Source organism: Falco rusticolus, chromosome 4 (genome assembly GCF_015220075.1).
Source record: "Falco rusticolus isolate bFalRus1 chromosome 4, bFalRus1.pri, whole genome shotgun sequence".
Lineage (NCBI taxonomy): Eukaryota > Metazoa > Chordata > Aves > Falconiformes > Falconidae > Falco > Falco rusticolus.
Genome location: NC_051190.1, coordinates 105,706,961 through 105,732,655, shown reverse-complemented (window position 1 = coordinate 105,732,655; position 25,695 = coordinate 105,706,961). Strand labels below are relative to the sequence as shown.

The 25,695-nt window shown below is 37.6% G+C and overlaps 1 protein-coding gene across 2 annotated transcripts in view; it reads right to left on the bottom strand.

The window, feature by feature from the left end:
* Positions 1 to 2,035: 2,035 nt before the first annotated feature.
* The window catches only part of ZNF385D (zinc finger protein 385D), a 437,007-nt gene continuing 413,347 nt past the window's right edge, over positions 2,036 to 25,695 (bottom strand). For both annotated transcript variants that reach the window (XM_037386780.1, XM_037386781.1), the window contains 4 exons: positions 10,573 to 10,806; positions 8,448 to 8,626; positions 7,018 to 7,119; positions 2,036 to 2,866 (listed from right to left, as the gene is read on the bottom strand). In XM_037386780.1, the coding sequence (XP_037242677.1) occupies positions 2,633 to 2,866; positions 7,018 to 7,119; positions 8,448 to 8,626; positions 10,573 to 10,806 (749 nt within the window). In that variant the 3' untranslated portion in view covers positions 2,036 to 2,632. The remainder of the gene's footprint in view (positions 2,867 to 7,017; positions 7,120 to 8,447; positions 8,627 to 10,572; positions 10,807 to 25,695) is intronic.

Sequence of the window (25,695 nt, the reverse complement as noted above, 5' to 3'; positions counted from 1 at the left end):
CCAAAACACCAATCCTCCTCTGCTCGTTAAGCAGGCTCTTGCTTACACAGACTATTACAAAAGGCTCTGGAGATAAATGGTGGTTCAGGGAGCACAGCTTGAAAACCAGTGCCCTATTCAAGGAAGAATCTGAATGCAGCTGGCAATGGCACTACAACTTCTGCAAAAAGATGGAAGGTTGAAAGCAGGCTTAAAAGACCAAGAGAAAGATTTTGCAAAGAGGAGTTGAACTGTACTACATTATATTTATGTACCCAAATAAAAGGAAATAGTTTCTAAATTGAGTGTTAGTTGCAGGTTTTGAAGGCTGGCTTGTTTAGTGCCTCTTTACTGGGAGCTGTAGAGTACGGAGCCCTTTTAAATGTCAGCCCCTAGTTACTTAGGTGCCTAAACTTGGCTTCAGGAACTTACTCATACTCTTCTTGTTTTGGAAACTGGGCCAAAGCAATCCAGCTAGGAATCAGCCCTGAAATCACCACCGCATCTTTTTCATGGCTACATAGGAGTGAATTAAATATAAACAAAAGCCCATTTAATTTCAAGGCACAAACATTTGCAAATAAACTGGATGAAATACAAATACATAATACAGAACTTATTTTAATACTTCTAGATAAATAAATGCATCTCTTTGGAATTCTTTGGACACAGACATCCATGGAACCTCTTCTTTCTCTCTTTTTATATATATATATATTTTATATAAAATCTAAATGCAGAGAGGTTTAAAAAATGGCAAATACCAATGTATATGGAAGGCTCACTGATGAACTGCAAGTCAAAAGTGCTGTATATTCCCATTCTCTGTATCTCCCAACTGTCCATATTAACCACAGGCAGTATTATATAGCAACCACATGGTCAATATTTTGCATTACTACCTTTTAATAAAATCTTTCAAATAATTTCCTCATCTAAACTTAAATTAGGTTTTTAAATTTTATTCCTCCTAAATGTATGGTAGGCATTTCACTTAACTACACATCAGAGTGGTCGCATGTGACTCAGCAGCACACTCAATATTAATAGATACTTTTCAGCTCCCTATGGGAAAAAGCAGGCAGCAAGAATCAGATTCAAGAAGTCTATTTTTTTCTCTGCTGTTTGTTACTTACCACTTAATGACCCACATGTGAAACTCAATGATTATATAATTATTTTATATAGTAGATTTTCTGTTTATAAGTTATTTTTCTTACTCTAACATATATACAATATATCTATATATACCCCTGATAAATCTTACTTTAAAGGGACACAGTCAACCCCTTTAAGCCTCACAGTAAATATATAAGGCTTTAAGCTGTCCCTACATAAAGGTCAGCTACAGAATTCAAGGGTCCCTTCAGATCCTAAAGGTTGTATTTGTTCCAAACCCATGATGTGCAGTTATCTCGTAATATGTATCTCATGTGTTCTGTTTACGTTTTATAGGTATATTAAGACATTTTATATCACATCAGTAGGAAATAAAACAAGAGAATAAATCTGTTCCTAAGACTAAGTCTATTGCAAAAAATGTTATCTCTATCTACAGACACTCCCACTGGTGTGATATAAAAAGAATATGTGCCATTCTTGGGATGAAATGCTGGCTACATTGCAGTCAGGAGGAACTTTATACTGACTTAAATGAGGCCAGGATTTTTCTCCCGCTTTTCATTTGCTAGTTATGACTATGCGTAACCCATTTGTGTCTTCCCTCTGTTCAACACTAAAGTGTCAGGCCTGTTTCATGACAAGAGTGTATTTGTTGCTGTCCACTGACATGCCTTAAACATTGATCTGTCCTGTATGTATTATACCTTTTGAGTATACACACACTGTACACATGTTCTCAGTTAAATAAAAGTTTGACCTAATCTGTGTACAGCATCTGGATATTATTTATTTTCCCCACTAAATCTTCCTCATCATCTGCTTTGCCCTAACCATAGTTTATCTTCACGCCCATTCTTCTACAGGTGAGGAAACCAATTTCTGCCCACCAGGAACAGCTCCACATTATTGTCACCATTTTAAACTACTTACCAAAGTGACATAATTTGTTTATTTTATCTTTTGCAACTCTGTTAGAAACCTAGTGGCATAGATAGAGACACAATACTACTGTTTTACAAGACATCTATTGTATCTACTTTTGTTCAGATAAATACCCAGTAACTGCTGATTTGGCAGGAGGATTGGTAAGGGTACTACTATTCACAGTGTTTCTTTTTTTTCCTTCTTCTTTAATCTACAGAATAAAGTATTTTATGTACATCGGAACCAGTTAATGCCCTTTAGACAAATTTGTAAGTTGTTTCATAAAGCAGGAAAGACATTGCAGGGAAATGTGTGCCAAAAAGCACAGTCAAAAGGCTTCGTAAGTTTTATATGTCACTACAAGTCAATGCTGGAGATCAGTTCTAAAACGATCAATACTCAAGAGGAATGTTCTCATCGGAGAAAATACTGCCCATTCCCCCTCAGAATTTGTTCAGTTCTCTATCAAAAGTCCTGGCTCTTCATATATATACTTTAAACTATAAATAAACACTGCATAGTTCAATGTTCTTGATTTTCTTTTTTTGTTTGTTTGTTTGTTTTGATTTGAAAAATTATTGCAGTACAATTAATTCCTGTTTGGAGTTCAGTAAGGAGCGAACAGCACAGGAGTATGGGTGGTCCGTATAGGCCCCGGAGCTGGCCGTAGGAGTGCTGGAGGAAGTGCTGACGTCTGGAAAAGGGTGGCTGCCGGGGCTGTGCGAAGACTGAAGGGGGAATTCACAGCCACAGCAGCAGCTGCTGCTGCAGCTGCTAGAGGATTTGGTAAGATTCGTGGAGCCATCGGCTTTGAAGGTTCCTTTGAAAATACTAATTTTACCTGTGGGGAAGAGAGAAAACAAACAAACAGAGAGACATAATTTGTTCATATTAGCTACACGACAGGGAGCTTGACTTAAGATTGTAAGTGCAACATCAAGCAAGAGAGGTCTCATAGTGGCTATTGACTCTGTGAGCTGCAGGCTTGTGAAAGTAGATATGATCTTGCACATTGGACAAGGCTGAGTAGGATTTGGCTGGCGACAAACAGTTTCAACGTTTATGCCTTATCACTGAGACTTGTAATTTGATATATTAGAAATCAAAGCAAACCTAAAGAGGGGCTGAGCAATCTGCACCAAAGTAAAGCTGCATGTACCCTGCAAGAATTAAATATGGAAGAATTAGCCAACAATTAAAAGACCTCCATCTGGTCAGCTTTAGGTTAGACACCACAGCAAAGTGAAAACATATCCTATTACCTGGTCTGATTAAGAAAGTACTTTTGTTTTGGATGCAAGTTCTACTTAAGATCTCCAGCTAGCTCCTCTCTATTAACTCCTGCCTCTAATAACAAGCAAATAAACAATGCTTATCTTGCACTGGTTGTGAAAACCTCTTATGTTTCATGTGTTGAAACAGGCAATGAATTCTATGGATGCTGCTCTATGTAATCTTGCTCTGTCTTCAGATTTTTTTTCACTAAGATACTGTTAATTCTTACAGGGACTGTGAAAAAGTGGCAGGTATTTTTAAATGTTGTATGAGAAAAATCATGCCTATATCACTTAGTATGGTGCCAAACCATGGTATTTTTGCTACTGACACTGAGGCTTCTGCTTTAAAAACGTTTAAATCATAAGTCTTATGCACTACCAAATACAGTTTAGAAAACTCCTCATTCAGAGTTTCCAAAAAGAAAAAGAACAACCTAAAGATTTTCCCAGACTGATTGAAAATACTCAGAGGTCCATTATTATTTAACAGAATTTACATTTGGTATGCATACAAATGAACATCAGAGTAGTCTATGTAGATTTCTGCAGATTTCAGTGGGATTTCAAGTTTCTAATGAGATGCCAGGGGCCTGAATACCTTTTTTTTGTTCGGGTTTCATGGCTCTGAGATAAGAATAGAAACCTCATCCACTAATAAGGCAAAGTTCCTATTGGCTCTGATGGACTTACAGTGGGTCTGTGTCCTGGCATGACCTGAGGTCCTTTGCAAAGAACAGAAACCTGAATAAAGTATTGAATATACGAAAAATGAATATATGTACCATGCCGCGGTACATCTCAGTGTAAGTATGGACACTTCTCACTCACAGGGAAACACAATTTCTCATCCTTGAATTGAAAGGGACTTTCAGATAATTAACTTGCACCATATCAATCTGATATTCTCAACTCAACAGTATCTTGGTGAGAGAACAGTCAGAAAGCAAGGACAGGAGTACTCTTGCACGAACCACCAGTGAGTTTCATCGTTAAAGTATCATCAAATTGCAAGAGTCTGTTGGTTCTTTACCAACCAGATGGATAACAGGATTTTTACTTTTCCTATATACCCATTGGCAACTCTTCCAGCTTCAAGATCCTTTAAAGGTCTGGGAGAGATACTCAGAGGGGACCAGATTCTGTAATTCTCTTAACAGAGGATGTAATGGATGCTAGATACAAAATTCCGCATGGTGCCTATGAAAAGCAATGACCTAATCTTTTCCTTGATCAGTGTTACACCCACTGATCCAAGCTGTCTTCTTCCCTTGCCGAGTGTTTGACTTTCTCCTCCTTCCTTATATTTTTAAGTAAATACTTTTTTTCAGCTGTTTAGAACAGACAAGAACACATACCGCTCCCCCCAAAAAATACCACCCCCCCCCAAAAAAAAAAAAAAAAAAAGATTCTGAGTACAAAATAGAAAAAATCCCTCCAGTCCAAAACAACAGGGCTCTGATTGTTGTCTAGAATTCCCAGTGAAGGATGTTTTTCATTAGAGCTATATTATTGCAGAAAGTTTGGACTATCAAATGCCTGATAACCTCTTTCTCTCCAGTGTATTATTCAATACGTTGGACATTTGTGTCTTGAAGAAATACCAAGTAAGTCCCAACGTTACAAGTTTACTTAAACTCTGAAAGAGTACCATGGGAATTCATAAAACTTCTTTCTCTGAAGCATGCAAAACAAGACTAGACAAAGCAGTACAAATGATATTGAAAACTTGGCATTGGAAAGTTTTTGGTCTAGAAAAGCTACGAAAAGGTAGTATGGCCTTTTTCCAACTTCTGTAGAAAAAAAATTTGGTGATGCTTATACATTTTTTGACACAAAGAACAAAGATCTTATGTGACAGTTTATATTAAATGCCTAGGACTATCTTGCCATTCTTGGAGGAATCAGGAACTTCTAATGAAATTAGATAGCTTTTCAGTTAATTTATCAACATGATTCTGATTTCAAGATAGCTGCAAAACTAGTAATATTTAGCATATACGGTACCTTGCACCTTCATTTCAAACCTCTCTGCAAGTACTAATTAACACACAGGTCAACATTAAGAGTAAAATACCCATTATTCCTTACATTTCCAATGAAGTAAACTAAGGGACAGTAAACGACTTGAAAAATTAACAGGGAATAAAGAAAAAGTCTAGGGTTCATTAAAAACATTTACATTCAAAGTAAAATTAGAACATCTTTGGCTTGTTGCTGTGCTATTCTGCATTTCAAATGACAGCAATTTTGGCATTTTTTCTATTCAAAACCAAACAGAGTAAATGGGGAACTTCTCTTGTCCTTTCTCAGTGCAACCTCCATTCTACTATGCATATCTGTTTATTTATTGCCAACTCTTTCTCTCCTTAAATCCCCTCTGTCTCTTTGCTCGCCTCTGGCCTGACTTGTATATTGTGAGCAATTGGGAGCAAGGGAGCAGGGAAAGGACACATTGCCTTTATTCGTCTATGCAGCAACTAAATGGCCTTGATCCTTGGCTGGAGCTCTCAGAAACCACTCTTACATAAATTAGTATGTAGAGAACTGTGCACAACAGTAACAGTAATGTAATAGTTATTTTAATCCCCTGGGAAACAATGAATTTCATAAAGGAAAAATAATCCTGTCAGAGAGGCTTTAGTGATTCCATACTCTACTTACCTCATTACATATTTTCTATTCCTTTCAGTATAGTTTATAAGCATTGGAGATCTTGGTCTTCCTGGTGGATTACTGGAAAACCCTGTGGGGCTATTTTTCTACTACTGGATCTACCAGAGCAATGCACTTCATTCTGCTACATCTAGGAAAGCTCCTACCCAACTAAACCGCGTATGAATTTACCTACCCCTCATGAGGGCTGTCCCAACAAGGACACATTTTCTGTTGCCAAGAAATGAGCTTCAACTCAACTTAAAGACAACTGGGTTTTCACAGAAAAAAAGCTCCATATTCCGCCTGAATTAGAGAAGATGGTCAAGGCATAAAGGGCTTATATCTATAAGGCCAATGAACTACCATCCTCCCTTGGCCAAAACCATCTATAAGCCCTTAAAAAATACCACGGCACATAAAACAATCATGCAGTTTATTTGATGGAGATAAATGTCAGATGTTTCACTATCCCACCCATACTATAAGCTGTTTCTTAACTAATGGCAGGATCTTAGAGGGTTTTTTATTAAAAACTAAACCTTTTTCTCAGGTTTTGAAGTGAGTAAGAACTGTGCTTCAGATAGTTTATCCTGGCAGTCGAAAATGTGACCAGAACCATCCTGAAACTGAGCAGAATGGAATGAGAGATTGATTTTTTTAAATTGTTTTGACTGTTATCTGAATAATTTTCTAAATAAGGATAGAATAAAGGTTTTATAGAGTTTTACATAGCAAACTATATATATATATCATCACTATTGTCCTTGGTGAAAACTGGAAAAATCCTGTTTGCCATTAGGATGTTTCTTTCGTCTCTTGCTCTATAATGACCTTTGAAACAAGCTTATTTTTCTGAGGTTATTCAGAGTAGTCACAAAAATGAGGATCACCAAAGTATCTAAAAAGTCCCTTGTGGGCTTCCATGGGCTCACTCAGACACTTGCATACTCCCATTGCTTACACTATTCTTCTCATTTTAAACATTTTTCCACTTACATTTTCTAAAAACCGTACTCAGCAGGGTTAAAATAAAAGTAAAATAAAAAGGTGATCGGCTTACCCCTAGAGGATGTGTTCCCTTTTGGAGTTTGTTGTAAGGGCTGTATTTAGGTTTAGGCGGCTTCCCAGCAGCTCTGTCTTTGTGCCTTCTACTGCTTATGTGCTGTTAAAATATATTTGGGGAAAAAAAGAAAAAGAAGAGTGATAGTTTCTTCATAGTTCATTTCAGGTTCTGCTTTATACACGGGTGCTCCAATACTGAAAGCTACTGCTCTACACAACAGCATTACTTTGACTAATTAAAAAATGGATGGGAATAGGGTCTGTTCCAATTTCAACAATCCTCTGTGCATCATATATCGGGACTGTGATTTTCAGCAGTGCTCAGTTCAACTCTTGCTTCCACTGTAGTCAATGATTTTCTCACCTTTTTTAGCTTCAACAGGACCTGAATCAGGTCAAAGCCTTTGAAAAATTCCTCCCTATCTCTATAAAGCACCATCAAATTCAATCCACTGGTGATAGAAAGTTTTGGAAGAATATTAGATAGTAGAGCATCTCCTATTCACGGGGGGGGAAACAGGTCAAAAAACCTGTTTAAATCCCTAAAAAGCTTGGAGATCCTTTCAAGATTTCAGTTGAAAGATGGTTACATCTCAAGCTAAGTGACAGTGAAAAAAACACCACAAAATCCATTATCTTCTTCATAAAATCTACAAGACTTTACAAGAATCCTTGTACACAGACTTTATTGCAGTATTAGATGTAACGGGCCTTTTTCAGAACTATATTTTTACTTTGATTTTCATTCTTAAGAGTTCTCTCAAAAAGAGACAAACTGGACATTTTTTTCCTGAAAGCACAAGACAAGTATTTCTATTCTCCATTACTGAATTTATCTTCATTCTTGTAAAGTTCCTTAATGAGTATTTAATTCCAAAAGGCAGATGGAATTAAACTGTTTTTCAGAACAAAGGCTTTCTTCATCTGAAGAAGGACTGAACATAACTTAGTGTAACTGCAATTTAGAGGTCATGCTTCTCAGTTACAGAATAACACTGATAAAAACATCTTATGAATCCTCTCCACCCCACATTTCTAAGCAGGTTATTCAGTGTTCTCTGAAAGTACTGGCTGCACTTACCTCCACATCTTTGTAAAGGCAAATATAATGCAATACACTAAATGTCAGGGTTTATTACCTTATGACAATTATAGTCGTCTAAAGACAGTTGTAACAGGTTGCAGCTTACAGCTTCTCTAATTCTTTAAGCAATATATATAATCAGGAGCTCTTGAGAAAACATATTGTTGGGAAAAATCACAGGCAAAACAAAACATACAGCATGATCATCAAATACAAAGAGCAAAACCTGTAAGCTTCATTTGGATACAAACTGTCAGACTGACACATGCTGATTGTGTTGGTACTTTACCACCATGAACACAAAGAACAGCCAAGGATTCACACTCTGCAAGCTAGCCAAGTACCTGTTTCAGTTGTGTCTCAGAGTTTACGTGCACATCACATATTTCACAGTGAAATGTTTTGTTCTGAAGGCCTGTGTTTCCTTTATTCACAGGTCCTTTGCCTTTTACGCCTGCCCGGGGAAAGGCTTTTATGGTTCCACTTCCATTCCGAGCTTCCAGCATAGTTTTGTGCTTAGTCCCTGGAAACGTTAGAAATGGGAAACAGAAAAAACTTTGGCAATTTGGTTGCATTCATTGTTTTATTTTCTTTTTAAAAGAAAATCATATGAGCTTCACCTTGTTGCCATGTGCTATCCTTGGGATATGCCTGTGTTTGTCTGTATCAGATTCATAGCAATGTAACAGTATTTTACATCTGATATTTAATTATTATATTATGTACCTGTAGGTAATGCACTAGAACAAAGCAGCCACATCAGTAAATACTGGCACAATCAGGTATCCTGATGTGAAGTTAAATAGGTGTGACTTTTCTCATTAACTCCTGCTGCTAATAAGGCCTGAATAGTAGTTGCAAAAGAAGGGTAATTTAGCTATTAAAGATGTAGTTGGCTTTGATCTGTAGTCCTCCTGCGTGGATTGATAAACAATATGTCCTAGGTAGCTTACACCTAAATCTGTAATTAACTAATTAGTCTCCAAATCAAAAAGGGGCAGAGGTTCCTGGCAGCAACCTATGGATCCTTAATGGCCTGGACAGAAACCAAAATATGTGAGAAATATATATGTGAGAAAAACGCACTTGCATTTTTTATTAAAGTGAAGATCAGATAGAAAACAATAGTGTCCTGTCGCTTTAATTTTATTCAGACCAAACAATTTCTTACAGTGTTGACCTCCATGTAGGTAGTGTGTGATACTGCTGGACCACCACCATGCCCAGAACTAGTGTTCCACTGATAATTGCCATATCCATCCACTGGAACACTTCTACAAGCATGCATGTGTGTGAGTACACACACAGTTTATCAGCATAGACAGCAAAACCTTGGATGGTTGTGTTTAAATATTCAGAATAACGTTTTGGCTCTCATCTTTATCAGAAAAATGTTTAGAGTCTAACCTTCGTATGAAGCTAAATAGGTTCAATGGGTACAGCTTTATGAATTTGAATTATCACCATTTGAAGATATGGCATGCAAACACAGCATTCAAAACTGATCAGGCTTTGTTTCTCATAAATACCAACAAATTGACATTTTCTTTTTAAGTGGATTCTCTAGATGTCCCAAAGTTACCTCTTTTTTTTATTACATCATAAAACCATTGATCATTTTGCTGCAGGTATATCATCACTGCCTCTAAGTTTCAAACCTAAGGTCTGTCTCTTAACTCTGTTTACAGTGCTGGGAGGTAACCCCTGACATCCAAAATCAGGCTTTTTTTCTGTGAGATGGTTATAAGTGGTCATTGCTGCCATATTAGAATCCCAAGATCTTCTAACCCCGCTCACCACACAGCCAATCAATAAGGTGCTTAAAATAGTGACTGTGAATGATGGCTTTCTACTACTAGAACATACTGATGCTACTAGCACTAATAACAAGAAAGCATTCAAAAATTAAGAAAGAGGGAGGTAGGCAATTACCCATTCAACCCTCATGCAGCGGTTGCTCTCAGTTGATGAAAACAAAAGGAAAATATACATAATTTTAACAAGTTATTAACAGGCAATATGGAGCTAAAAATTCTAACTCTCGTCATTGAACTCTGACTGACTGATGGTCCCTCTTTCAGCCTTAATTTGTTAGATTTCAAACAAAACTAATGGTATTCATATTCAGTTTGCTAGCTGGCACAAACAAAACTATGCAAACTCTGAACACCAAAGGTAATGAAGCATGAGCTGTCATTTAGCTCTATAACGTTTGGAAGCTGCAAAAGCTAAAATGTACAAAAATGGGTAACTTGCATGCAATAAAATTCCTTTCTTCCTCCCTTTATGAAAGCCTCTTTGCCTGTCATTTTTATTCTTCACTAGTTAATGAATTCCATGTAATTGCCAGTTTTCTGCCACCTCTTTGTCCCCTGCTGCAAGAGATCTAATCTATTCAGGGGAAGATAATTGCAGAGCTCTTGAGACAGAAGGAAAAAAAGGAAGAAAGCAAGCACTGCTCCATCTCACCACTGTTGTGCGCCTCCAGCTGCGAGGCAGAGTTGACAGCAACTTTGCATAGTGAACAGTACAGCAGTCTTTTTGCTTTTTCTTCCTCAGTCTCAACGGAAGGGCATGTGGTGCTGCTAGTGGCTGTCGTGGGGATTTTCTCCACTTTAGAGGTGATCTCAGTTGTCATAACGCTGCTCTTCCTGATCTCCACGGTTGTCGTCGTTGATATTGCTGGTGTCCCTGTGGTAACGTCTGTGGGCAAATAGAGAAGATGGAAGGAAACAAAACCAAAAAAATAAGGTTATGACCTTTGGCATTTGCTTGTTTGCATCCTAATGCTGTAACCACACAGAAAGCCAGATTGTGCTGGTGATGGTTTGACTAATGGTAATGAACTAAATGTGACCTTATTCTTTGTATTTCATGTGGTTACAAAATACAGTACTCCCATGTATCAAAATGCCACATTCTGCCTCCTGTATTCTGCTAACACCCAGTAAATACAGAATTCATAAGCTGAAAAGACAGGTCATTAAGACTGTACTGTACAACTGAAAGATAATCCCCTAAAAGAGGTCATGGAAATTACCAGTACAATAGGCAGTTAAAATTTATAAACAGCACATCAGATGCACAAACTGCCATAGTACCGCATAATACTTACAATGATTGAGTAGCCAAACTAAAGTTTTAACATTCTGTATTGATAAAATTAAAATTAAAACAATTGTCTGTTCTTGATATCTGATAAATTAAAATGTGAAATTAATATTTCACTTGATATTAAGCCAAAACAAATATTAAATTAATAAAGTTAATTATTAATACACAGTACGTATTTATCCATACATTATTATTATTCATTATTACATAATAACAATATATACAAATAACAGTAATCGACTATACAACATTCTATATCAGAAACCTACGCAAACACTAATAAGTTTTCCGTTCTGTGTATCAGTGGAATGTTTGGAAAAACTGTAAGGATGTTGTATACCTAATATTATTTGGAAACCCAGTGCTTGCATCTAAGAACTTTGTGCTTTTTCTGTAGTTCTCAAATCCAAGAGAAAGAAAATACACAATGATATTGTGGTTTGAATAACATACACGACAGTTGGATATAGCAGTATCATTTGATAATTAAGTACTTAGGAGGGTAGAGGACAGTAAGATCCAGCACTGAGCCAATGGAGGAGATGGCAAGTAAGGGACAGGAGAAGGAAAGAAAGGACAGGAGCTGTTCTGCCGTTTGCAGTGTTGTATTTTTGTCATACTAAGCCTACTGAGTAGCAGATTCCTCTGTAAGAAATCTTTGTTACTTTACTGAGAACTTAGTTACTTTACTTTCCTGGAACCGGGTACTTTCCAACCTAGCCAGCTCATTTGGGTTTCATACATCCCTTGGTGTTAGCGGTCCTCTACTTGTACCATGCTTTATTCATTGCCATTTATCAGAATAGGCAAAACAACAATTATTTCACTTGCAGATCTCAGTATGTGCAGTGATGCAGGAGGGACACAATTAACCGATGCTGCAAAGGTATGTTTCAGACCAGTACTGTTCAACAACTTCATTAATGAAGAACATGCCTAATAAAATTAGCAGACAATAGCAAACTGGGAGCAAGTGCAAACACACTGACAGACATTATTCAAAACAATTTCAATGCATTGGAGAAACAGTCTAGAAAATTAGATGCTTTTCAGTACTGCATTTTGGGGAGGTTGTTTTGTTTGTTTGATTTGGTGTTGGTTTGTTTGTCTGTTTGTTTGCTTGCTTTTCAGAAAAGGATTTCAGTAGTAGATAACAAGATGAACAACGAGCTCATATCATCATGTTATGAAACAGGTCCCCAACATACTGCAAGTGCAAAGTGAGGTTGATGAAGATTTTTTTTTCCCCCTCTAATCAGCACTGGAGGTCCTATGTCCAGCCTGGGGACTGCAACATCAAAAATTAACAATTAATTCCTTCTTTGTTAATCCAGCAGCAATACAAATGCAAACCAGCAAGAGAGAGGTTGCGAGGGAGGAAGCCAAACAAAATCAGAGGTTTAGAAAACATGGACTGTGAATACAGAAGATGAAGGGTAAACACTGACAACATTTTTCATATCTGTAGAAGGTAGCTAAAAAAAGAGAATAAACTCTTCTCCCTGATCTGTCCAAATAGGACAAGGACTATTGAATTACATCAAGAAAGACTTAGATTAGACATCAGGAAATTCTTTCTAATATTAAAGCTTGCAGAGCCTCAGAATAGCCTACCTACAGAGATGCAGAAATATTGCCTACCGGAGGACTGGAAACCGGATGAACAGGTATCTGCACAGGCAGCCTGGGTATGATCCCCTTTCAGTCAGTGGGAATAGGACCTGTCAAGCCCTATTAATTTCTATACATTGTGTATTTTGTAATGTTTATGCATATTCTCTCAGAAGGTTTTTAAAAATTATTGTTCATAAAATCAAGAAAGCACGGTTTGTCGTGTGAATATTCTACATATTGCCAGGTGTTAAAGCATATAGCAAAAAATGAGGTCCCGCTCCAGGTCTAATCAGAGTTTGTTGTTGGTTTTTTTTTTTCCTGAGAGTGAGTCTGAAGGTGGTTTTATCCTGAAGGTATAGGGGATGTCAAATACTGCTACAGAAGGAATGGTGTTACCTTGATGAAACTTCTGTTCTTATTTATTTTTGTCTACAGACCAACAATAAGGTTTCAAAAGAAAAACCCTGTTTTGATATACTAGGCCTTTTGATGGGAACCTGATGCCTAAATGAAGCCTTTGTAGAACTGTCCACAAGATTATATATTTAACTGGTCACTCCTTTCCCATCCCAGAGAATCTGTGTCAATGTTGACTTTCCTTCAATTGAAAGTTGCTACCGTGAAATTATTTTCCCCAAAAGCCCAATCCCATCAGTACCTAACGCTGGTTTTGAAACTTCAGTTTCTCCATCCTGGTACCACTGTACAGTAGTAGGTGTAACCAATGTACTTTTGTGGTGAAAAGGAAGGCAGATTGTAGATGGTATCAGGGAGAGGGAAGGAAAAGAAAAATAAGACGCTAACGTTCTCTCAGGATTGATGGCAAGGTTGGTGCTCATTCTAATCTCACAGGAAATTAGATATCTACATCAATCACCATTACCAGCTTTGTGGTGCAAGTTTCAGTATCTTGTCTTAAAGAAAATATAGATCATAATTTCTTTATTTTCCATAGGAAAACCTGAGGCAATGAACAACAAAAAAAGCTGAAGTAACTTCAGATTTTACTCTGCTTCAAACATCTGGCCTCCTACATCTATGCTGATCTAGTATTTCACTATGTAATAATTCTAAAGTGAAAAGAAAATACAATAAATGTTGCTAGTCCTTTTGAGGGCATTTTGATATGCATGTGTGAAAGCAGCACTCTATATAAAAATTGAACTAAAGTTGGTAAATGCCATCAGCATATTCTTCAACTAAAAAAACCCATCAGTTCAGTGCATATATTCTGCACTTTCAAAAGGTGCCCTGTATTAATACATCGTATATTCCACTAATGCAAATGACATCAAAACATATACAAGTTCACCATGTAAGAGCCATGACACATTTAAACATGCAAAGCTGCTCCTCCTCATATAAACTTCAGAATTATCAGCAGGAATTAAGGAGGAAACATTCTAAAAGCTGTCAAATAAGCTTACAAAGAGGGAATTCAAATCCTCTTCTCCCTGGAACTTCTGAACTAACCAGCATAGGTCTCTCTGAATATATTACAGTGTTGCTGCCTGTACACAGCTCAGTGCCCTAAATACGAGGTACAGCTTTAAAGGTACGAGGGATTAAACCAACCCAACAGAACATCAAAAAGGAGTAGGAAGGCATTGGAACTGATGCCTTGAAGACTGAATCAGCATTTCTTAACACTATATTATGATAGCGCTTTAAGAACTGTCTCACTAATAAATGATCTAAAAGCGAGCTGAAATTCAGTCACAGTCACATGGCAGATTTGTTTCTGGTGACGCAGGCTTGCAGCACTGTGCTATTTTCATACCAGTGGCCTGCAGCAAATATTCATTATTGCAACTGTCACTGCTTGGCTTTGGCATAGAAGCTGATTGCTAATATTGTATGGAACTGGACTCCAGCAGCAAAAAAAGGGAACACTTCAGGATTCACAATAATCCATTTGTGTTGCTGGTCTTAATATAGCAACAGAAGAGAAATTAAAAATACAAAAATATTACATTAAAATCTAATCTTGGTCACTGGCAAAATCAAAGATATATTTTAACCAGAACAAAAAGGTGATGAAAAAAGTTCTGTGAGAACTGACTCCTTTGGGTACTACAGATACCACAGTTCAAGTGGAAAACTGGAAGTCTGTGATTAAGGTCCTCCTAAGTAAGCAGGACTGATTTTATATCCCAGCTACAAGACTCCTGAATTTTCTTTAGGCTGAAGAAACAGAAAATTACAACTCATGTTTTTCTTCCGAGTTTGTGAAAGTCTTACTCATCAGTTCCTGCTACTAAACATAAGAATTCCTTATCCTGAAACTATAAATGGATCCACAGAGAGAAAAGTGCTCTGACTTCAAACAAATCACTCTTTGTGAGTGTGTTTTTTCTTCTGCAATCTCAAGTGGCATGCATTTGAAAATACCTGATTTAGTACATATGCATGCATTCTGGTCTCATTTAAACCAAGATTTGCCTTTCACATAAAAGGATTGAGCTTTTGGCCCATAATGCTGTCCAGGAAAACCCCAAAAAATCCAAACAGCCCTCTCCCTGCCTCACCCTGCAGAAACTACAAAGCAAATTCTTTCTCATGACAAACAGAACTTAATATGAAATATTTCTCTATGCTGTAAGACCTCTTAGTGTTGCAAAAACATTGTCAGCTGGATCGCTTATAGCAAACCTGCATCAAGTAACAGAATGCTCCCGCACAGGTGTTTAATACTGCCACGTTCAAAAGAGACTGCATATTATTTTCCTGCCTACTAAGAAGTGAGTCCTCGGTTTCCTTGGGCTGCTTTGAAAATCCCATTTTCCATGTCCTCTGTGGTAATTACATTTGAAGATAAGACGTAATTTCTTCTGAATCTATAAATATAACAGTGGAGTATATAAAAAACAAAGTACCATCCCAAAAATAACTGCAACTGACTTTCTTTTCATGCTTGGCTGACTTTCTGTATTCATATGCTAAAACATAAGCATGTGTGCTAGCACATTGGCTGGCTCTGGCACTTAAACAAAACACTTTGGGGAACTTTGACTCAAATGTATCAACTCCTCCTCCTTTATATGTACCGAATACAAACTTGCATGTTTTGTGGTTGTTAGGTATTTGGCCCATTGCAATATATTGTACAGAAGATTCTTTTGGTATCGTATTATGAAAATTTCAGCCATTAAACTTAGTTTTACATTCCAAACCTGGATTCAATCTATTTTTTATAGATATATACTTCCCAGAATGTATATCATTTACTTGGAGAGTCAAAAGTATATTTTTAGAACTTAGAAGAACCCATGTAGTTTTCTGGTAAGAAAAAAAAGCAATTGCAACAGCATAGTTTAGAGAGTGAAGTACCGCATGTCATAATTTTTTTGGTATAAAAGACTGAAGTACCTGAATGACAGTTGTGTAATTCATCACTTTAAGTGAAAATCAACACAAAATACTGGAAATCATGACATTTACCTGATCTTTTACGGGACAGATACTAATTAATATGCCACAATGGAAGAGTCAAGAGCTCTGAGGTAATAAACAAAGCTGTGTATCACCAAACAGGAACAGAACTTGCAAATTTTTTACAAGCTGCCTTTTTTGATCTGTTTTCCTTCCCCTGCCACTGCCCTGGCTTGTCAGTCACTTTCTTGTTAAAGTTCCTTGTTACTTTGCTTTGTCTAGGTGTCCATCATGACTGCTTTTGATATCCAGAAAGTGAAAGGCTGAATGTACCCTAAGTATCACCCAAGCCTTTGCTCAAATGTACGGAGCAAGCACTTCTGAGAAACCGAAGGACTGAAAACTTTCCCAGGACCAGCATGAAAGCCAGATACCAGGAATTTTCTTGGTTTGTAACTGGAGAAGCAATGATCTCAGTATTTTGACCAGTCCCTGTTTTTTAACACTTAAATAAATCACATTATACACAGTGTTCATCACCCAAAAACAAAGGATGAAGAAACAAGTGGCTCCACAAGTGGCCTCATTTTACTGCTGCCTTACTCCACACTTCCCAGTGACATGCCTTGGTGGTGACCTGAGGGAAGGGAGACAGAAAATAGGATGTTTGGAGTCAAAAGGTGTCCACAGAGAAAGCGAGAGCAAAGAGAAAGTAGCAAACTTCACATATTTGCTCTATGGATTTTTTTTTCTTCAGTTAACTCAGTTCTGCCAAGTCCTAAAATGACCTTCTTCATTAATTAGCAGTACACAATTTTCTAATGAAATTATACCTCGTTTTTACTAGCAGTTCCCTTGGTTTAAAGCACAGTTCATTAATCCTGAACAGGATTAACCGCCGAGGGATGACTGCATTCCTGTTGAGGTTAATTGAACGGAGCTGGCAGCAACGGCAACAGCTGGGGGTAAAAGGCCTGTGGAAAGGGAAGGCGGAAGGTAGGGAAATGTCACACAGTGTCTGAATTTTGGATTCTTGGGCAAACGCAGCTGACAAAAATGTGTCTGGAAGGAAAGGAGATGATGAGTAGAAACTATTTAATTTTCAAGTTATTTTAAGCAACTCTTGTGACAACTGAGTTTGGATGGATGCTGAGGTGTCCTTTCCGTTGTATAGATTTCTCCTCAGCCAGGCAGAAGAAAAACATCTTTCACCAGCTACGACTGAAAGGGTCCTCGCACAAGGAGCTGCAGGGGGAAGAACAGGTCACGGGCTGAAGCTATTCTTGCCATTTAATTAATGAGACTCATGTAGTGAAAAATTCAATTTGAAACCAGGACAAAGTGTTTGTTTTAAAGGGTGGAGCTCACAGTCAAATGCAAAGAGGAATTTTTGCAGATTGTGGTCTCAGCAGCCCTACTAAAATAACACATCTATTTTGACTCTAACTTGAAGGTTATACATGAGGCAGGGTGTTAGATTTTGTTTTGATAGGTACATTTTTATTTTGTAGGGTGCAATGTAAAACATTGCTTTTAAGGTAAGGAATAAAACATGCATGTGGTGGTTTGATCACACATATAGAAGAAAAGCTGTATTTTCCTATCCATAAGCCTCTCATGCTTGGCAACATCAAAGGCTACACTGGCAAGCTGCCACCAGTTTTACATCTGCACATGCTTCAGTATGCATTTCCCAACTTTTAAGTAAAAACAAACAACCAAAAATATATATGTAGTTAACCTTAATGCATGAGCAGAAATCGAGCATCAGTTGAGTTTACCACCAGTAAAAACCAAAGAATTGAAAGCAATTCCTTAAAAGCTAAAAGCACGCTAGAGAAAAAGGCTTTGTGAGATAGACTACAGTAAAATGAATTTGCCTTGAATGTACCTTCCTGCAGTGTGGAGGCCAACATGTGCACAGCAGTCCTCATCCATATTATTAAAGTCTCTTATCTTCTGACACAGGTCAGCTGCACATGAGCCGCCTGCTGCTCCTTGGCTCACATTGAACTCCAGCCTCTGCCCAGGGATGTCTGGGAGATTCAGCTTTGGCCAGAAGTCATCCAGAGACAGCCACAGCAGTGGAAATGAATGGATGTTGCATTCCCATGTTCAGGAACATCCTTGGCACGGTGTGAATCACTGGTGTAGACTGTAGTCCAAAATACTATTTTAAAATAGGCCCTGCCTCACCACCAAGGTCTAGGTGATATGAATTATACCTAGTCAGTACTGGAAGCAGTGCTTCTCCAAGGAGAATCCAGGGAGCAACTTTTGTCTGTGTCACTAACAGCAATGGCTTCAAAGTATTACCTCTCCACTGAAACACCCATTAGGGCTACAACTCAAGCCATGTACCTGGAAGAACAAATTGTGGTTACTGAAGCCAGCGTGTAACTATGATTCAGTCCCTGCCTGCTAGTCCTGCTGCCCTCACAAGCCTACCCCACAGACATGGGGAAGGAAGCAGCAGCCAAGCTGTTCTCTTTCACCTTGCACTATCAGCAATAGCGATGGGAGCGAGCTTTGAAAGGTGCTCTCCTAAACTCACCTTCTCTGTAACAGAGACAGAGCAGATACAGTCCAGGCTGTACACTACTGGAGACTGAGAAGTATTTTTCACAAAACAAGCAGGCTGGCAAAGTTTATTTAAAACTTGATATCAAAACCAATTTGCTGTGGAATCTCTCCCCCAGCAATCTGCCACCAAAAACAAAGAAGCACGGAGAAGTATTAATCACTGGCAGAAGGAGAGAAAATACATTGCTTTCATTAATCAAATGGAACAAGGAAAGAATAAGTGAACTGCACTGCAGATTGCATAGGATTGCTCTCCATTTTAAGCAGGGAGCTGATTTTTTTTGCGTTTTAATTAAGCAAGTTGAATGTTCTTTTTAAAACTTTCATCTAAACTTTAAGTTTCAAAACAGATCTATAGTCCTAGAACCTAGAAGTAAATTAAAATAACTGGAATCCAACTCAGAATTTCTGAGAACTCTGACTTCTGACCACCCTCCTAAGTGTAATACCTCATGGCATTCTCCTGTCTTGAATAGAAGAATAATTAAAGCTATTACCTTTACAGCAGCTTACTTCCTTTACTGGAGAGCATTGAGCTAGTAAATCTGTTTTTGGCAATAAACTAACATTGTCTCTAACACAGGAATTGTCTGAAGCTGTACCAGCATCTGTTGTAACTGTCTATCTTTTTTCAGTGGAATGAAGGCAGAGAGAGCGGCGAGAAGACATACATTCTTTCAGACATCTGTCTTGGAGCACACTGAAGTAGAGCCTGCAGCAGATGTGTTCTGTGGACTGATCAGCAATGGCTTTCTTACAACCACCTGCTCTTCCCTAAGTAGTTGAGATACTACATATCCAAATTTTGGAGGAAAAAATTTCACAAGGAATTGATGAGAGAACAGAACAGAAGATGGTAGTGTTATTATCCTTAATAAATATGTTTTGACTTTTCTGCCATCCCATTGTGATTTTTAGTAGTCCTCTTCAGTCCAATGCTTTTACAATGAATTTTTCCTTTGGCTGATCACATACTTTTGGTAACATGTTTCATAAATTGACAGGTGCATCCCAAGAGTAGCACCCAAATGATTGCCAGGGAAAGGAAAGCTCTTGCAATTTCCAGAGAGTCTGTGAAAAGATCTTTTATTACTCACAGCTGCAGTTACTATGGCCATCTATTTAACTTGCTCTTATATCTTCAGCATGTTCCACCACCTAAAATAAATGTTCCTACTATTGCCCGCATTCCCTCTAGTCCTTCCCCTCTCCAACCCACCACAGGTTGCTTCTGGGCTAAGACTGAAACAAAGGGCTTATAAAACACCTTGTGTCATCATTATAGTTAAAGACATTGAATGATGTGCACAGACAGTCCAGACCAAGAGTTTCTAAATAACTTGCTGTCATCATAGTTCTTAGCAGGATTTACAGGTTTTGTTTTGCTTTTTCTTATGTTTTGAAATAAAACAATTATTTTGTGCAACACCAGCAGTCTCTGCTGGCTATCACGTGTCAGTCTTTCCTCTACCTTTAGGTGCTACCACCTAAACTATTATTAGCCTAATTACATTTGTTGGCAGAACACATTAAGTAAACCTCATTGAGGTTGAATGGATGGTCCTGGAATCAGGCAAAGAGCAGGAGAAACCTATTTCAATAATTCAGTGAGTTCCCTTTCATCAATTTTTCTCTTTGTCAGAAGAGTATGAAACAACTCTTTTCATCTCTTCCGGTGGCACTCCCTGGCACCATCCACACATACCCAGCAGAGAGGTTATCAGTGCTTTGCTGTTTGGAATATTTATTTAGTCAATACCATAATTTTTATCAGGCAAGTTCTCCACAAAAGCCAAATGGAAGAAGTGATGCTTTCCTAGCCCAAAGTTGTTCTGGTGAATTATATAAAGTCTTCTGCATGCAAGGGAACAGTGAAAATCACAAATGTATTTCATAATGGCACCATTCATAGATACCATTCCTAATTCAAAGCTTAAAGAATCAAATATATTATTTGATCTAACCAATTACACAAAGTTAACCAATTACACAAAGCTAGCAGAATACACCTTAATAAGGAAATGACTGCTTTTAGTTTGCAGTGACAGAAGAAGACAGCAGCTGCATATTAACAAAAATTAGCATCAAAATGGCAGCACAAGACTAGCTTTAGCAAACATTTGTAGGATCTCAGATGAGGTATCTAATTCTGGCAGTGCAGTGCTTTGACCTTTTCTTATGTATTCTTTCGTAAGGCTGATATTAAAGGCCTATATTACCTGGAAAACTAAAAGTGACATACATTAAGACTGATAGTGACATAGTTAATTTGTTGGATGGTTTTATCCAGTACTTGCAAAGACGAAAGTTCTGTCACATTGAGTGAAAGTAGCTACATTTTAGGTGGTGTGATTCTTAGGCAATTAGTCATAGGCAAAGTGAGAGCTACAATCTGTTCAGAAGAAATGTCATGGAGGGACATTTGAAGGGAACAGCCCTATGCAACAGGAGCAGGGCTGCTAATAATTGCAAATTGTTTGTGCTAGTTCTGTAACGGTTGGTCTTTTCACATTTTGCTTTCCAGTAGGGGAGGATATTAATGAGCATAATTACAGTTTTTTTATTAATTTCTTTGGTAAACTCAAATTGCCATTCTTTGCATGTGCCACATTTTCCTTTGTATGCAGTTCTCTCCTTAACAACATAACACAGTAGCAACAGAAGTGGTTTCAGCTTCCCTTCTAAATGTGGCTGCAAATACTACACCACTTACAAGATCATACCCTAGCTCCCTCTGTTAAAATATTTTTCCTTTCTTGTACATTACAGTTATTCAGACATCACTACATCTGACATCATTCAGACCCAGAATTAGCTCTTAGAAAAGCGAAAGAGAGAAAATAAAAGTTCTCTCTAGGAGCATAATATACTGTACTGCTGGTTCCTTAGTCTGCATTCTGTGATACCTCTCTCCCATGTACACTATAACGGAGAAAAATATATGAAGAGCCCGTGAAAGCACCAGTACAAGCATTTTCAAGAAATTTGAAAGTTGCCCTCATTTGCAGCTATTTTATGAATACCTGAATGTAGTCGTGTTTACACAGTGTCTAGGTGAATAGGTGCAATTTGCCTGCCTCAACAGCCTTTCAGCCATATAATTATTTGTTAATGAACATGCAAGTTCAAAGTATCAACATCTGCAACAATCAGATCATCATTCCATCGCCACACCTTCACTCATCTTAGCATCAGTGACTTTTCTTTAAAATTCACTTTTTCTTCATAAAAAGTAGTGGGTTTAGCACTTCTATAATGCCATCAGATATCATCGCAACAATTTCAGCTCAAAGACCTATTAAGGAGTAGAATACACAGAGAATGGGGAAAAACAGTAGCAACTGGAGCATACAATTAAAAACAATAACCCAGAAAAATTCTGTGTAAGGTCTGGGGGATTGCTGGAGGGCTATTTTTTTTTTTTTATGATGTACAGTTTACTTTACCTTTTCTTGCTTACTCTTCCTTTATGTGTCGCAAATAATAAAAAACATTATGATTAAGTTTTTCATGTTTTTTCAGGGGAATCTTCCTGCACTTAAAAAAAAAAAGTTATATGGAACTAAGAGCCTAAGTCTTTGTATTAGCTTTCAAAAATCTTGGAAAGCAGTTGTAGTATGACAGCATTAGTAGAGAAGCAGCAGCTGCAACAACAAACATCTGAACACACTTCATCTTCTGCAGCATCCAGTACAAAAACATTTAAGCATCTCTTTAGTACTGATATAATATATTAGATACGTTTTCAAGATCCTAAGGTTGCTACCATTCTATACAGACAAAATTAAAAATAGGTTTACTTAGGATCACTTTGCATCACACAGCGCTTTAGAAAACTGAATGCAGGTTGTGAAAGATGACAGAACTGCTCTTCTGAAATAAAACTTCAAATATGCTAGTCCCTGAAATGGCAATGCATACTGTGAAATGCAGGTGTCAGCCTTTTAGATAATTTCAGTGTCTTCCTTTATGAAAACTAGAAATGGTTAATTCACAATGGAAAGAATTTGGACAACCCTTGCACAAATAGTTTCCTTACATCATGCTTTTGCATTAGCCATTTGGCAGGCAGGTAGAGAGCTTGCTTAGCTCTCCTCCAGAAAATCTGCATCAGTTGTGACCTTGTAAGTCAATTGATTATAGTGGTATTTTAGCTACAGTCTTAGGAGATATATCTATATAGATTTTAAGATTTTTTTTGGTGAGTGGGAGAGAAAAACTGTAAATTGACCAGAAAAGAGAATACTGGTTCCTCCCTCTCAAGGCCTCTGAACCATAGATCAAGTGAATCTATAGATTATCACATGCCTTGCTCCATGACCATGAGAAAAATACATACACTTGTACAACTGTAAGATATTCTGTGAAATGGAAAACAAGAAGCTGGGAAAAATGCCTGAAGCAACAAATCTAGGCTTCTGCTACCATGAAACCATTAGCAAAATGTTTGCTGCCTCCCTCCTCTTGAAAGGGTTACATATTGTCTCCCCTTCCTCATACATGAAAAGATGTGAAATTAGCATGCAAATAATTATACTAGTGGAACACAGCTATATCATATTTATAATGTACCACATTAAAATGTATGGTTTAGCAGTAATTTGGAAAATGGAAGGGTTTTGAAGCATCTGGCTTCAAAATAAGCCTTCCACCAGTTTTCCCAGAAAGCCACTGTACTGTGCTTCCCAAGTCCATTTCCTACCTAGCACCCAGGTGTGTGATTTCTTGCATGTCCAGGTAATAGTGAAAGCAAAATTTGTAATGGCTGTGCATTGTTCACACACGTGGAACAGAAGACACTTCCATCTTTCATTTCCATGGCAGGAAATCGCACTGGATAAGCACTTGGATACTTCTCCTAAAATGAATTGTGGTGACAAAAAAAGGCTGAAGATCATGGTAGACAGGACTAAACTTTTTCAGTCTGGGAAGTGTGCTTTGTATCATCAGTAAGGTTCTGCAGGAATGGAGAGTCCATAATTCAGTCAAAAACATCACAAGTCAGAGATGAGAAGCAATGCTCCAAAACTATGTTTTTATAAACCTGTTCTTAAAGCTTTCAGACATGTTTTATAAGAAATTAAGATGTAGCTCCAGCAGATAAGCAGTGGCATAATCTAACCACAATTCACATCAAAAGAAAACCTTTCACTCCTTCTATACTTAGTCTACACTTGTTAGTATAGTAGAGATGATATTCCAACACTTCAAATGCAACAGCATGCAGTAGAAGATGCAGGTTTGAGATGATAGAAGAACTCTTAGAAATACAGTACAAAGAAGAATATACTTCCCAGTTTTACACAGTGAAGCTACAAACTCATTGAAGTAGAGTGGAGCTACCATTAGCTACGACAGCAAAGTATTAGGTGGTTCTTTACTATAAGCAGACCTCAAAGATATAACTGCTTCTTAAGCCCTTCATCTTTCAGGTATATATTGTAACTATTGTTTTAAGTTGCTAACCATCCATGGCACTTACAAAGGCAGCTTGTCAAATGGAACTCTTGAAAGCAAGCAGCCAGCACAGCTTCCTATTTACTTTTCCTTCTTTCTAACTGGAATTCTTAATTTAAGAGAAATAAATTCTAGCGGCTGGGGTTTTTTTCCCATAACATTTGTTATATATTTTTGTGTGCCTTTTTATGTCTTGTCTGTCTACTTTTCTATTTATGGGAAAAGCCAATAAAAAGCCTCATATAATAATCAAGGAAGCAACCATTTAAAATCCACTTACTGTTTACTTTATATACATAATCATCGTCATTGTCTTCATCAGGTTGTAACCCCTTTATACTTCATTGACAACAGGACTTAGTGATGCCAGAAAAGATGATCTGGATTAAAATGCCTTCTAGTCTTTGCTCTTCTGGGATCTAAAGACATAGCCCACAATAACTGACATTCCAGTCCCATATTAGGTAAGGTTGTGATTGCACACGGGATTTCTTCTAACACATTTTCTTAGGCAGAATCTCAGAGAACTTGCCCAGCTTTGGAAAAACTGTGTATACAGATTTCAACCTCCCAATTTCTTCTATTGCATAGTTTGCATCACAGTCTAAATTTCTAGGTTCATTGCTAGCACATAAGCAAGGCTTGTGAATGGATCTTTTCCCTCTGAAGAAAGAGTCATACCTTTAAATCATTCAGTGCATGAACTTGAGAGCTACCATGATGTTTTTTCTTGCATGAACTTGAGAGCTACCATGACGGTTTTTCTAACGCATTAATCACAACATAGTCAACTAATCAATGGATCTCTCTGCAGATGTAAGATTTCTGCTAATTCTACAAAAATAAATACGATTGGCCTGGAAAGCATCCGTGCTTGGCAACAACTTTCTTTTTGTGACTTCAGGCTGTAGCAGCTGTTTCAAATGTCAGCAGATAGGGCAGAATTAAAAAGGATAGACCATGTGGACAGGGGAATTGCAGACCTAACCTGTCTGTGCCTGTGCCAAGAAATCTGCAGATGTATAGATGATCATCAATTCTTTTATCTAAATTTATTAACACTTTTAATCAGTCTGAATGTGCAGCTACCATAGCGCCAAATGAGATGAGTCTGATAAAGATCTCTTCTTTGCTCTATGGGGATACTGAAAAAATGCCACACAATTGACACCTCAGGAAAAACAAGATTTAGCAAAATATTAGGATAACCAGTGTTTTTAGAAAATATCTTTGAAACTAATCCTGCTAGGTTTTACAGAGCACACCCATCTAGCATATTTTCCTCGAAGATATAGTTTATAAACATAAGAACAGGTGTCTCATTCCATCCCACATAGGTGAAAGTCTCTTGCGAGCTGATTACATTGTATCTCTGACTACCAAGTTATCCTCTGAATGCATTTCATGACCTAAACCATTCCTTAATTATTATCAACAATAATCACTAGAACT